Genomic DNA, 14770 nt, shown 5'->3' with positions numbered 1-14770 from the left:
GTCGAGAAATAACACGACCAACAAAAAAAAAACCGCAGAAGTCGTCGGTATAAACAGCTGGGAACCGTGAAATAAAAAAAAAAATAAAAAAAAAAAAGAAGAAGAAGCGACTTCAGTTTGCCATAATTCACGAGTTTCGAGATCACAACCAACCGTTCGCGTAGCGGCCGCCGGTGAGCCTCGGTCCATTTACACGGAAAACACTCGGAGCAGGTTTAAGGGTGCTTTCTCTCCGTTCAAGTAGCCCGCGAGGATTGAAACGGACCAATCAGAGCGCTGCGGGGAGTGACGTAGGCAATTTGGACGTGAAGCCGAAAGGGTAAAAAAAAAAAAAAAAAAAAAAAAAAATCCGTTTGATACATTTTGAACGTAAAATGACAGTTTTGAGTAAAGTACTCAAAGTTTATATTTGATTATATGATTTTTTTTTCATTTATTGTGTGTGGATAAAAACAAACAAAAAAACATTTCATTAAAAGCATTCGAATGTTTTACTAAATAAGTTTTTTTTTTTTTTTTAGCAAGATAATCTTAGCAAAATTAAAAGTACTCATAATACACTGTGTTTGTATACAAAATTGTTTGTAAAAAAAAAAAAAATTGCCTTTTTTTTCAGCGGCTTTACCATCTTCAGAAAGTCATGAAAGTTGGTGCCTGGTGCATGCGCAAAGTTTCGTGAGGTTTGGAGTATCGTTTGACCTTAAACATCAACTTCCTGTGGCACGGTGAAACATCAAATCAATCGCCCTGGCTATACTATATACTATATACTATATACTAAATACTAAATACTAAATACAATATATTATATACCATATACAAAAATTTATTTTGGGTCACTTTTTGGACTTTTTTTTGAATATTTCAGATGACATATTATAATATGAATTTTAGTTTTTCATATTTTGGACAAACATGACTTTTCTTTAAATATTTTGGATGACTTTTTTTTTTTTTTTTTTTTTTAATCACTTTTTGGAGTATGACCTGTTTCTCCTCAAATTACTTCTAAAGATCACTTTTGGACTTTTTTTTTTTTTTTAAAAGTCACTTATGTACTTTTTTTTAAGAAGAATAATAACGCAGAAAATAATAATTCCTTGAAGACCAATAGGTGCTCCGGCCCTAAAAACAAGGAAATAAAATAAGCATAGAAACAGACGTATAACTTTAGCAGGAAACTTTTTGCAGATGTAATATTTGATTTGATGTGTGGGAAATAATCAAACATTTGTCTCACTATCACAGAACCCTTTTACTTTATTACAAGAGTAGGAATCTTACAATAGTTCTCATCTCAATTTTATCTCAAGAGGGGAAACTCAGGCTCCTATGAAAATGTTTTTATAAAAAAAAGTATGTGCTTTTAACATTTCAAATGCCAAATCAGAGCCACTAATAAAAAGAGGAACCTGCACCTATTCTGGCAATGTTGTCATGGTATTTTTTTTTTTTTTTAAATGCTATAAAAAGATATCATAAATACTTAAATAAAACGTTAGGATGAACAGTCATCTAAGTGACAATACAACGTTGACACAGACAGGAACCACCGTGAAAACAAAGCTCCTGTATTTACAGTACAAAAATAACACAAAACAAAACCCATCAAAAGACACGCAATTAAATATCTATGTGACATCACGCCACGTTGAAGAAGTCTAACAGCGAATGTAGGTCGTAATTATCCAGAATCTCCAACAGCAAGGAGACTTTCGTTTTCACGTTCTGGCCCTTGAACTTGAATTTGTCGATGAAGAGGTCTGTGATCATTCCTGAAAGGAAAGTTTAAAAAAAAAAAAAAAAAAAGAAAAGAAAAGAAAGATATTAAAATCAAGGGAGCTCGAAAATGCTCCAGATGATAATAAAACGCGGTGACGAGCGGTTTTGATGCCGCACCGTAAAGCCTCTCCAGGTGCGCCGGCTGCTTCTTGTACTCCTCCAGGAGATCGGCGGATTGGTCCAAGATGCTGCGGTACTCCGAGATGAGGAAGTCGGAGTTCCCCTCGTGAACCTGAAGCTCCTGCCGACCACAGGGGACGAGGCGGTGAGGTACGTTAGTGCATCTCCCAGACAACAGCAAACGGGGAAAAGGACCTTTTAACTAAAGTTGGACGTTCAGCTGGACCCGATCATCTTCTCGTAGCTGCGTTAAATTCTGATCGTGAGGCTGCAGCTTTTCTCTTGAATGAAGCTTTTCCTCTTTGACTTACCGACTAACTGGCTCTAAATTCTCAAGTGCGTTCAACTTCTTTTCCTCCCTGATTTTATTAAAGGTTTGCGTGTGTAAAAAGCACATACAAACCTCACATCACATATCTCGCCACGTTCTCTTGATTTTTATTTTGTTTTACTTTCTTGCTGATAATCTCCCATATAGAGTTTCGTTCTTGTTATATTTATATTTCTTAATTTCAACGGGATTCAAATTTCATTTTGCTTTTGCGGTCGTTCATTTTTTAATTTTTTTTTCTCACGGCTGGAATCACTTTAACGCGCGCAAAAAAAAAAAAAACTCCTCGTTTAAATTTGCACCCGATACCAGTGACGCAATTACTCTCACGTGCAAACTTTTCGGTAGATCATGCGCGCCGCGTCTGCAGGAAAGGAGGAGCAGAGGCTGTTTTCACTGTGAAAGTGTTCCTGTGACCGTTTTAACCAGCGCTTACTTTAAGAGCGTCGATGAGCTGAACTTTCCGGGCCAACAGCAGCTGGTACTCCAGCTTCGGGTGGATCATCTTGAGGGTGTGGCTCACAGAGTCATCACTGATATCTGGAAGATTGATAAAAAAAATTTAAACAAAATTAAAAACGCGCAATTCATTCAACCTGCAAAATACATTTGAGCTCGCATGGAAATACGTCGTGATAAATAACAGTGCGCCGACCGTATGAAATGTTGAGATTGATTTTCCTTTTGGTAGCTTCTTTAGAGAGAACGTCGCTCAGGATGGAGATAGTAGAGATGTTGTCGGACTTGAAGTGACCTTCCCCTTTGCTGAAATGACAATATTCAAGAGAAGACGCGTTTGATTCAAAAGCGGGTTTAAAATAAACCGCCGAATTATTTAGCACCGAGAAGAAATATAAATTTGTCTTGCAGAAGTTTCCTTTAACACTTCAGCTGTGTGATAATCTACGGGTGAAGCTACAGCGTCGGCAGTTTGGAGCCTTTCCACAGTGCATTTACCAGTAGGTGGCTTCGAGCTGCGTGCCGAGGAACGTGTTGTGGAAGTAGAACGTGATGCCTTCGCCCGCCGGTGTTTTATCGGGCACCTCCGGCAAACAGAAAACCACCCAGGAGTGGATCTCCGCGAAGCTGAACTGACCCACCAGACTGAGTCTGTTCATGGGCCTGAAACAGAGCGAGGAAGACAACGAGACAAATGAGGTTCGCTCAAAAACCGCGAGCGAGTGTCGGGATACTCTCACATTACTGATATTAATAAACAGTCTTCTTGACGACAAGTGATTTGTGGAAAATGAAATATAAGAGTAAAGCCTGAAACTTTTGTTATTGAATTTTGTTTGCCGGCGTCCACAACCCAGTGATAGCTGTTGCTGTATTTTGCCAATCAGAACTGTCCTTCACATTCAGTTTCAGCTTTAAAGCAGAATCAAAACACAAAGTTAAATTCAAATCCACATGACTTGAATATCGTTTTTCGTGATAAGAAAAATACAAATGAAAAAAATTCAACCCAGTCCAACTTTCGCTGGATTCTTCCGTCGTCACCTCTCCTGGTTGATGCTGTGCATCCGCTGGTGGAGGGACAGAGGTTTGATCCGGTACTGGCGGACCTGGCAGGTCTTGGGCTGCAGTCTGGGGGTGATGTAAGCCTGCAGGGTGCCATACTGTCCCTCAATGGACCTCACCTGGGAAAACAGTTTGTTGCGGGTTGAAACGCACTATGGATCGCGCCACAAATAGCAAGCGACCCTGCAAAAAAAAAGGGGGCTTCTACGGTGTATAAAAGAGGAGGCTGTGATGCAGATTTAGTGGCATAGAATTAAAGGGATTAGGCTTCACTTGAGCTTCAGAAAATGCCAGCGTTAGATGATACTTGTTACCTTGAGCTCCAGTCTGGTCGTGTTGGCCTGACATCTGTACGTGGCCAGGAGGAAGTTCCCGTTGGGCTGCTGGAAACAGAGTAAGAGAGAGTCAGGCCTCTGGGTGAAGCAGCAAGCCTGTGACTGCTTGTGTAATTTGCGCAACATATTTAATACAGCTCACCTCTGAGTCACATTCACTGAAACTGACGACAGATGAGTTATTGTCCACATCCAGCAGGTCTATGGGGACGTCGCTCTGCGGAGGAGATCAAACTTAAAAGTTACATTCTGCTCGTTTACATTTTGGATTATGAAGCAGACTTTGTTTAAGAATGCCGCACCAACGGGGACCAACCTGGAGCAGCAGATTGTCGATGGCGGTCTGCACCTCCAGAGTGAGGCTGTAGCTGGCGTCGTCCTGGCAGAGAGCGAACTTGTCGTTGACGCTGAAGGTGGGCACGGCGGAGACGGCCGTGCTGGACTGGGAGGTCTGCTGGTACTGCTCACGTCCCTGCAGCACTTTGATCTGCAGCTGCTCCAGCTCGGCTCTGAGAGGCAACGACACGACCGAGTGAAGGACGGACGGCACTTCAAGCAGGTCAGACGAACGAATGGGATCAAAAAGCCTGAACATGAGAGGGAAATTTTTTTTTTTTTTTTTTTGTTGTCGATACCTGAGTGCTTCTACTTTGGACTGCGTCTCCTTGGTCATCCTGACCTCGTCTCCCGGGCCGGCCTCGGCCTTCTGGGGCTCGGTGGTCAAACCTGTCACCCATCCTGGAGGAAGTAAGCACAGTAGAGCGCGTCACACACACACACACACACACACACACACACACACACACACACACACACACACACACACACACACACACACACACACACACACACACACACACCTTAGTGCCGCTCCTTCACTTGTAAATAGTGACTCGAGTGACTGGCAGACAAGACACCTTTAAAAACTCTCCTCTAACCTGTATAGCTGGCGGTCAAGACCTCGTCATAAGACTCTTTCCCCACACAGCCGCCCTGGACCGAGGTCACGCTCTCTGACAACACCTGCAACCAGGTAGGAGACGACATTTTGGCCATTAATGAGGGAAGCCTGTCATTTAATATATAAAAGGACGAGTGGCTTTTAAGGGCAACATGGATTTGGTATTTTACAAAAAGCCCCAAAACAAACTCTCAATTAAAGGGGATAAACATTAAAACTATAAAAAAAAAATGAATGAGTGTCCTATTAATTGGAAAATTAAGAGAGACGTATTTAAATGTCTTGGGGTATAAGAGAGTAAAACCTATAAAAAGTATGAGAGTAACCAAGTAGAGTTGAATATCATCTTGCATGTTATGATAAACGGGCAAGACAGCTTTTCTACTTAGTAATTCTGTTCTTTGCCGTTTTGGAAACCATAAAAGCTGGGCGGAATAAGATATTGCAGTTTTGAAACTCACGTGCTCAAAGCGGATCGTGGGATCGTTGGAGCTGTCGAAACCGTAGATCTCCACCGTGCCGTCATCCCGGCCCACCAGGACGTCGCTCACGCCGTCGCCAATGATGTCGTAAGTGTCGATGCAGAGAATTCCTGACGGGAGACGGAGAAAAGAAGTGAATGTGTTGCGAGAGGCGTGTCGTACGCTCTCGTGTGGTAATGAAGCGGTCAGAAGCGCCAGATTACATTTGTATGGGTTTTTTTCTGACATATGCTGTAGAAGATGATTGTTATTGATCTTGTGTATTATGTTGGCAAAAAGCTGAAATACAATGGTTAAAAAAAACAATAAATAAATTTAAAAAAAACATACCCCCTTTTTTTTATCATTGTCAATCTCCCATTTGGTCGCAGCTGAGTCCTCGGCAATCTGGACCAATCCTATTTTCCCATCAGTGGTTCCATAAAGGATTTCCTCTCCTGAAGACAAACACTGACGTTATATGTCAGATCATGTTCAGTATAAAGCAGTTTTCATGTTTCATTGTCAAGCGTGCCCGGCAAACAGAGAAACCAACTTGCCTCCATCTTTATTGTACAGTTCCAGGACAGATGGAGGACCAGGGACTTCAATGTCGTAGGCGAGTTCAGATCCCTACAATTACAATTCATCACAAAACGTATAGAAATATCAATCCTACGTGTTTGAGGTGGAAATTAAGAGATTTGAGCTCGTGCTACCTGCAAGACTCTGAGAACTCGATCCTGGCACGCCAGAACCGGGACGAGGTGAGCGAGGTTTTCTGAGGACAAACACGTTATGTCATTGATTTTGTCCCCGGACAGGTAGTAGTCTTGATCCTTGCAGTCACAGTAGTGGTTGTAGATGTAACTCGCGCACACAAAAAGGTCGGAGCCTAAGACATGCCTGGGGGAAAGAAATTGGCAGCGTCAACTGAGTGGGGTTACAAAATAGAAAAAAAAAAAAATCACAGCTCTGCACAAGTCAAGTGAAAATCCAAAATAAGGAGGAAGGAGCTCCTACATGGCGTTGATGCTCTCCGTGAGGTTGGCTTCAAAGGTGAGGAACTGTTTGCCTTTCTTGGTGAACCCTCGGACCTGAGAACCGGAGCAGACGAAGATCTTCTCCTGGGGAGTTCCCGCCGCGCCTCCGAGGTCCATTCGGGTTATCTTCTGCCCCGGGAGGGTTTTAAACACGGGCTGAAAACACACACACAAAATAAAAAGGCAAAGTTCCCGATAGTAGAAACCTTTCATTCCAATCCAACACTCCAGCAACAGGACAAACTCACCACTGCTTCTCCCCTCTTCATCCCAAAACATGTGAGTATGCCATCGTGGTCGGCGACAGCAACCTGAAAACACAAAACGACAAAATCAGGCACAATAATACAATAATTCCCACAAATTATAATGGAGTCTAGGTGACGAGTTAAAACACTGGTTATGGTCTGCTTTGAGACAGTAGTGATACCTTTTGGGTTGCCTTTTTGCCCAATGTTGGAAGCAGCCTCATCGTTTTCTGGGACGTCACACCGACCTGAGAGAGACAAGAGAGCAGGTGTGATACTACAATACGTAAAAGTCTGCATTTGATTTGAATGGTAGCTGCAAAAACACTCCAGTAACAGAATGAAAAGCAGCAACATAAAACACAATAATAAAAAATTTAAAAAAAACTTATTATTTCCACGTTACCTGAATATAATCAACTCGATTCAGGTGGATTTCCATCTTCTTTCTGTGCCGTGACCCGAGATTATCTCCAGCCGAGGAGATTAGCGAGGCGTGCTAACGTTAGCTGGCGAGCTAATTGGCTAACGCGATTTCGTCGGGAACGCCAGCTGGACAGAAATCATCTACCGAGCAAGACGTTTAAAAACACCCGAAATAAACCGCCGCCTGTCTCTGCTGTAAAGCGGAGTTTAAAACGCCCTTCAAAACGCTGACGTTACGTATTAACTAGTCAGCGCGAACACGTTGGGAACTCGGGTGAACGCAGTTGCCGTTGCCAGTGGCAACGCGACAGCCCCGGAAACAAGCCGCGATTCTATTGGGTAAAAAAAGAAAAAAGGAAAGGTGAAGCACGGGATGTTGAAGCTGCGTCCTGATTGGTTGACTCACTCAGTTAGATCCACCAGGGAGGACTTCTTACCGTCTTAGAGTTTGTTGTTTTTTTCTCCAACAATACGGTGTGAAGTTTAATTTGTTAAGAAAAGCAATTCAAATTAAGCTGCAACATTTTGTAAAATATAACAAATATTTAAAATACGAGTTAAAGTATCTGTAGACCAGTGCATGGAGGTGGAAGCTGTTAAATGGACCTCGAGTTAAATCTGTGAAAATTTAAGAGTTTAAGAAGTATAATGTATACTAGACTTGTTATTCAGAAAGTTGTTAAGAGTAAAAAATAAAAATAAATAAAAACACAAACACTTGTGAACAGCAGACTCAGTGGTTCAGCCATTCGACGTGTTCATAATAAGGCTAAGATCAACCCTTGTTACTATTCTTTCATATTTTATTGGTTTAATTAAGAGAATTTCATATTCGTCATAAAAATGTGGTTTGTCTGGAGGCAAATAAACATTTAATATGGCAGAAAAAAAAAAAAAAAAAACATGAGCATGCATGAAGCAAGGAACCTATAGCAAGCAACAAGCGTACAGCGGGGGGGGGGGGGGGGGGGGGGGGGGGGGGGGGGGGGGGGGGGGGGGGGGGGGGGGGGGGGGGGGGGGGGGGGGGGGGGGGGGGGGGGGGGGGGGGGGGGGGGGGGGGGGGGGGGGGGGGGGGGGGGGGGGGGGGGGGGGGGGGGGGGGGGGGGGGGGGGGGGGGGGGGGGGGGGGGGGGGGGGGGGGGGGGGGGGGGGGGGGGGGGGGGGGGGGGGGGGGGGGGGGGGGGGGGGGGGGGGGGGGGGGGGGGGGGGGGGGGGGGGACTTATGAATGAATGGAGCAGATTCAAAACAAGTTTGCAAACCGAGAAATTGAGGTCAGGATGCGTTCAAAGAACATGACATGCATTGTGCAAATCATTTCCAACATGAATCCAACAGGAAAAAAAAAAAAAAAACATCCAGTAACTTCAAATATTCTATAAAATACAGCAGATATTTTGTTTCTCAGTTTAACACCCATCGTTTTGACATCGTAGCTACGTTGATTTTGCATGTTGTGGAAAGAGTGAGCTGATGGCATTGATAGAACACGTTTAAAAATTAGGCATTTAGACAAATCAAGACAATGGATGCTGTCAACATTAAGAAAATGAGACGGTGAAAACTGCAAACAAAAGTACGACATGTTACGTGAAGGACATTATTAATTATGTATAAGCACATTTTCATTAAGTTACTAATCTCAGAATGTTAACGTTTCGTCATAGAATAATCAATTTTTTTTTTCATGAATAAATAATGACATAAAAAGGAAAGAGACAACAACAGCCAAAACACAGGGGGGAGACAGCTGATGTCTGCCGTGCTGCGTTTCAGTAAATGTAACCAAGTGAGAGGGTGTCCACCGCTCGAATGGCGTCACATTAAAAAGATGGGGGGAAAAAAAAACCGAAATGTCACCGTGAGACTTACTCAGTGCATTACCGGCTGGTCTTCAACTGTACTCACATATGCGGAGAAGTTGGAGCACAGACTGTAAAAGTTGACATTCAAAAACAAAACAAAAAACAACAACAAAAAAACGTTCCTTCCGTCGATGGCAATCTGTCCCCCATCAAAAAGTTTAAGTCACATCTTAGATGGTTGAAAAACAAAAATAAAACAAAAACATGAAGACATGAAAAGTTTCTACGTAGTGTAACTCAGACTCCCGTGGGGGCGAGGCGGCTGATGAAGGCGATGCTGCTGAGGCACATCCTCCTGAAGAAGGCGGGGCAGGCGGGTTTCATGATGAAGTGCTCCAGAAGAATTCGCAGCTCTGTGAACAAGGTGCTGGGGTAGGAAGGAAGACGGGGGAGGGGATTAATGCTCAACTCGGGTCGTCCAGAAAAAGTAGGGCTCGGGTTTTGTCGCATCGGGGAGATTTTGTTCGATCAGAAAAGATCCCTCTGTAAATAAGGCAACTTCTACATTTGATCATTTCCGATTAAATCACTGTTCAAGTACAATCTCATTTCAAAACAAAAACTAAAAAAAAAAAAATTTAGAATAGTTTTTTTTACATTAGTAAACTGCAACATCAGCTCCTTTTAAATCAAGACTGAAGACTTTTTCTGTTCGCTGCCTTTCACTGAACCAGATTTGAGGATGTCTTAAACTGCACTGTAACTTTTATCCTATTTTTTTTTTTAGCTTGCTTAATGTTTTAATCACTGTTATTAACTGTTTTTAAATGTCCTTTTCTTTTGCCGTATCTTTTGATGGTTTTAATGGTTTTATGCGACGCACTTGTCGTCCTTGACGTACTTTGTGACGATCCTGTATTATTCAACATCTTACCGGCAGTACGGGTTTCTTCTGGACGTGTAGCGGAGAGTGAGGAATCGGTAGTAAATGAAAGGTAGCAACAAGCTCCCCTGACCGCTGTGGACAAAAATAAAAACGACATTAAAAACCTGAAAATATCTCGTTGGTAGATATTAATCTGAGCTGTAACAGAACATCAGCATAATGTCACGCAATCTTAACACTGCGTGTACCTCCGCGGGTTTGCCAGTTAAGATACATTTCAATGAGTTTCAGGCTCTCATATTGCCAGATAATGGATCCGCGGTGTCTCTTGGCAACAGAAACCTCCCGACGTGAGCGGCGGGCATACCTGAAGAGCATGAAAACAGTGGCTGGCATCAAGAAGATCTCGTTACAGGCGATAAACTTCAGGATGTTCTGCTGATTGGCTGTTAGTTTGTCCAAGAGGTTTCTAATGAACATCAGGCTGCTGGGGCCCACGGACTGGAAGAAGAACAACAACAAGTCAGGACGTGACACAGAGTTTACATGAAGTAAATGTTAAAAGAAATCACATCAGCACTCGTCTGCTTTTATTCGATTTTTTTGGGTTGAATTTGTGTCCAATCAGAAATAGCTGGTTGATTGAGTGGATGATTAAAACACCATTTGGGCTCATGCTAATGAACCCACCTGGGCGCTAAACAACGTTTGAGACATACATTTTTAATAGACGGCACTAAAAGCCGCGGCGGGTGTTCGATGACTCACGTCGAGGACTTTCTTCGTGTAGGTTGTTGCGTGAAGCAAAGAAAAGAGGAAAACTGGGAAGATGCTCACTGGACACAAAAGTTAAGGATCAACCAAAAAAAAAATAGACACACATAACCTCCTATAACAAATCAGTGCGGTTAATACAAGTGGCACATTATTGTGAATAATGAGACAGAACCACATGTTTTACTGGTAGCACTGGTGCGATGTGTAATATTGTAGTTTGAACCTTCCTGGGTGACACAGAGGAATCCTAATAGACCGTCTTAGGAAAAGCATCATAACAAGCGAACTTCAAAAAGCCGCCTGACACGAGAGGAAAAAACATGTTTTGATGAAGTTGTTGCTCGAAAGCCGAAAAAGAGAATTGCAATGCTATTAACGAAAGCATTAACCACCCACAGATTAATGTTGCCGCTTCGGGAATAAAGAAACATCTCTTTAATATTTAACACCGTGTTGGGATGACGCTATGAAACATATGAACATCCTTTACACGGTTTTAACCATTCGGAGTTACCGTACGAGCACCGTCCCTTTGTTCTTCCCCTGTATGGCAAGCGAAAGGATACTTGTGATGGGGTAGGAGTTGACGAGGATGAGCGAGTAGAGCAGGTAATGGCAGCTGTCCTCCTGCAGAGCCTGGGCCAGGAAAGCTCTGCTCAGCTGAAAGCGGGGAAGCCTCTGGTGTAAGCGAAGGGCACTGGTGAGGGCGTTCGCTAACAAGGCTCTCTGATAGAAGTTGGCTGCTGCGTAGGGTCTGAAACACACAAGCGGGAGCAAATATTCCAACATCTGGTTCAGCTGGATTGACGTCTGCAAGCCTTCTAATTTACGGTTTGCAAAACTGCGTCTTTTGTACGCGTGACTGTGAACTCACCCTAAGATCGGTAGAATGAACATTACGGAGCAGTAGACGGTGAAGAGTCGTGAAAGCCACATTGCAGTTTCCAGCTTGTTGGTCATTAAAAATTGCTGTGGGGAAAATAGATACATACGGGAGTTTTTAAAAACACACAGAAGTTACCTTTCGAACCTGCTCATTCTCTAACGACGTGACGCCACAGATGAAAGATGTCCTCTCGTTTTCTAACCATAATAAATGTCACGCAACAAGATCCAATTCCCCCCTCGAATCAATCAATAAAGTATTCCTGATTCTGTTTTTACTGAAAACTAGATTATGGCCCAGAGTTTCTCTCAGTAACCAACATAAATCAGCGAAACTAAAAAAAAAAAAAAAACAACTTAACGCAATTTAGTGATTAATTTTACCAGCTGCTCTCCACAAGTCAGGATTCATCTGTAAGTCATTAAAACAACCTGCTGATTCAGCTGACGCTGCCAGAGTGAGGCCACTTTTTTATATAACCGACTGATCTGAACATTAAGTTTGAGGAACGAAGAAATATTACAAAAGTACCGTCATCTCATAATCTAAGAATCGTAAATAAATTCTGCGACGTTCAAAGCGGTGCAACACTGCAAAGCAAAGTGGAAAAAAAAAATTAACCTTTTTTTCTTTTCAGATGGGAGACTGATGCGTGTATTTGTGGGCATCGAAAATTCACAAACGGCGGATACGTCTAATCAAAGGTAAAGTATAAAACATTCAAGCGCTGAAACAACAACAAAAAGTCCAGTTTGCGTGTGGGTGGTATCAGTAATAACAAATTCTGCACTTTTGTAGAAGTTATACAGCTGCACTCTGCACTTTTGATCAACTGTGATTAGAAGCAGTGATGCGTGTGATTAGATTTTCCCCACAGTGTTTGTGCAAAAAAAAAAAAAAAAAAAAACCTCTAATAACTTTCACTATCTCGAAGTCGTTTCAAAAGGATACTCTGAAAAATTAACGTCGAACTTCCATGACGTAGGAAGCTCACACGTCCTAAATTTTAATCTCCGGTGTGAGGTGAGCTGCCAGAAAGCACCGTAGTGATGCACCTTATTGGATGTATTGCAATAAGCGTACTTATTATGATCAACATCTTTATATTTCTCCACACAAAACCAACAGAGAGGGGTGGCAAACAGTCGGAAAGTGTAACCACAGGGTTAAAAACAGCCAACTTACCAGAGGCCCCGGCTGGGGAGGAGGGGTTCCTTGGTTTGTGTCAGCCATCTTTGGGAGTGTAGGTTATTCTGTTGGAAGAGAAGTCACGTCACTGACGGTCGGTCGTGCCAACAGGAGTCAAACCTGCCGACGAGTTCGCCGCTGATGGATCAATGTCTTTCTATGGAACTCTACGGTGCTGCCGACCACGAAGCTCAAATGATTTAATTAATTAAGTCTGTAATAGGTATTACAGAAAACGAATAATCAGCTACTGACTGATATTTTTTTTATTTTTTTTATCAGATTTGTGGATTTACTGTTTGTTCCCAGTGTGAAATCTGAACACGACTCTGAAGACCTCTCTGTTTACAGACGCTCTTGTTGTCCACTTTTTTGTTTTCTTTGCCTTATATTCATCTGTTTGTGTTGCCTGAAGGTATGAAAGGTGCAAAAAAAAAAAAAACAACCTTTTTCTTTCTTTCTTCTTGCCTTACTAGTTGAGGACAAAACAAGAACTTTCCAGTTCCACATCATCCTATGTGTCAGTATATATATATGTGTTTTTTAAATCTTTGTGTTATGGACAGCTGACCATCAGATTTTTTTTTAGAAACGTGGTCATTTATCACCATGTTATGACATGTTGTGTCACATTTGCTGACCCTGCAGATGACCGCACGTGTCCGTAACTTACAATATTATCATTATTATTATTATTATGATTATTATCGCCTCTTTTATGAAGACAAACTGCAACACATTTGACCAAACAATTCATCCGTCGCCCCTGGACGACGCTGGCTAACTAGCTCTTGTAGCCTGCGGTAGTTTGGGTAAAGTAATGACTACTTTATTAACAAGGGGAAAAATAATAATAAAAAATAAAAAAAATCCCCTTACTCATACTAAAAGTGAAGACCGATGACTGTGAAGAATTGTGTTTTAACGCTAAATAAATAAATAATAATAAAAGCAGCGGCAGGTGAGTCTGGAATATTCTGTTACCATCGTTACTAGCACGAGCTAACGCCTCAGCTAACGTTAGCGACCTACTTCCCGCGAGCTCATTTAGGTTTCCCTGGTTACGCTGGCTACCATTTTACGGCCCCGGGTTTCTCGAGATGCCCTTGCGTATAAATGAATACACCCCGGGTTGAAATGATGTTTGTACCGCTGAGAAATCACGTAGTTTACCCGGTGCTGCCGCCGTCGAGCTGCTCCAGTTGCGCGCTACCCTTAAAACGTGACAGGCGGCTTCCCGGTCAGTACCCGTAGTAAATGATCAGCTGACCTTCCGAACGCGAGGTGGGAAAATACGCCAACTCTCGCGATATGTTTAGAAGGTCAGCTCCGTGAATAAAGTGGGGGAAACACTCCCCTCTTCAGGACAAAAGATTAAATGCAACAAACATTGTTTTGGGGTTTTATTTTTATTTATTTATTTATTTATTTTCTAAGAGAATTGGCAAACATAACAGTGGCATGAAAACATCACCAGACAGCCATCTTATCATGTTTAAATAGCGCAGCTGTAAATAGGAGAATAAATAACATACACATAACCAGTAGCCTATACGATTTCCATTAGTAAAATACAAACATTTAAATATATAAAACAGATTTGGAGACAGGCACATAATGTTAATAAGCGGTTCTGCGTGAGAAGTGAAAACTTCGTCATGACTGAGCCGTCCACGGCATTTATAAAATAGCCAACACTTATTAAATATAATGTCTTACAGTTTTCCTTTAAATTGGCAATGAATTAATTTATAGTTTTTGCCTCTATTATATTCTGCTGACAAAGACGTGATGGAGGATAACTTGCACTGTATGTTTGCTTTTTTTTTTACATTTGGAGGAATCTCATAACACCACAGTAAAGAGATGGAAGTGGAGCATCAGAAAACAGAAGTTCTGCTGAAAAGCTTCTCATCTTCTCTGCATACAGTTTAGGGAACAAACTGCGCTTGCGCCAAGGTCAACGCCCACATTTATTATTATTATTTTTTTAATTTTAG

General features: G+C 42.2%; 2 protein-coding genes across 2 annotated transcripts; both read right to left on the bottom strand.

Annotated features, from left to right (window-relative positions):
* Nucleotides 1–1242: 1242 nt before the first annotated feature.
* Nucleotides 1243–7261, bottom strand: bbs7 (Bardet-Biedl syndrome 7). The gene is made up of 19 exons (XM_069701702.1): nucleotides 7212–7261; nucleotides 6988–7053; nucleotides 6806–6868; nucleotides 6538–6713; nucleotides 6234–6420; nucleotides 6075–6147; nucleotides 5867–5972; nucleotides 5515–5647; nucleotides 5031–5115; nucleotides 4728–4830; nucleotides 4409–4601; nucleotides 4235–4309; nucleotides 4072–4137; nucleotides 3737–3876; nucleotides 3191–3355; nucleotides 2889–2998; nucleotides 2670–2773; nucleotides 1900–2023; nucleotides 1243–1775 (listed from the first exon to the last, which is right to left on the bottom strand). The coding sequence occupies exons 1-19, from the start codon at nucleotides 7245–7247 to the stop codon at nucleotides 1642–1644; spliced, it is 2139 nt and encodes a 712-aa protein (XP_069557803.1). The 5' UTR covers nucleotides 7248–7261; the 3' UTR covers nucleotides 1243–1641.
* A 1189-nt stretch (nucleotides 7262–8450) lies between these two features.
* On the bottom strand, nucleotides 8451–14034 carry tmem33 (transmembrane protein 33). Its single transcript, XM_069701701.1, has 8 exons — nucleotides 13944–14034; nucleotides 12768–12835; nucleotides 11571–11665; nucleotides 11263–11450; nucleotides 10688–10755; nucleotides 10287–10420; nucleotides 9968–10051; nucleotides 8451–9460 (listed from the first exon to the last, which is right to left on the bottom strand). The coding sequence occupies exons 2-8, from the start codon at nucleotides 12813–12815 to the stop codon at nucleotides 9331–9333; spliced, it is 747 nt and encodes a 248-aa protein (XP_069557802.1). The 5' UTR covers nucleotides 12816–12835; nucleotides 13944–14034; the 3' UTR covers nucleotides 8451–9330.
* Nucleotides 14035–14770: the final 736 nt, after the last annotated feature.

The sequence above is a fragment of the Brachyistius frenatus genome, unplaced genomic scaffold (genome assembly GCF_029030835.1).
Source record: "Brachyistius frenatus isolate BFR_SWC_R1_liver_20210118 unplaced genomic scaffold, ASM2903083v1 Contig_38, whole genome shotgun sequence".
Classification (NCBI taxonomy): Eukaryota; Metazoa; Chordata; class Actinopteri; family Embiotocidae; genus Brachyistius; species Brachyistius frenatus.
The sequence above is the reverse complement of the archived record's forward strand: the minus strand, read 5'-3'. Positions and strand labels throughout refer to the sequence as shown.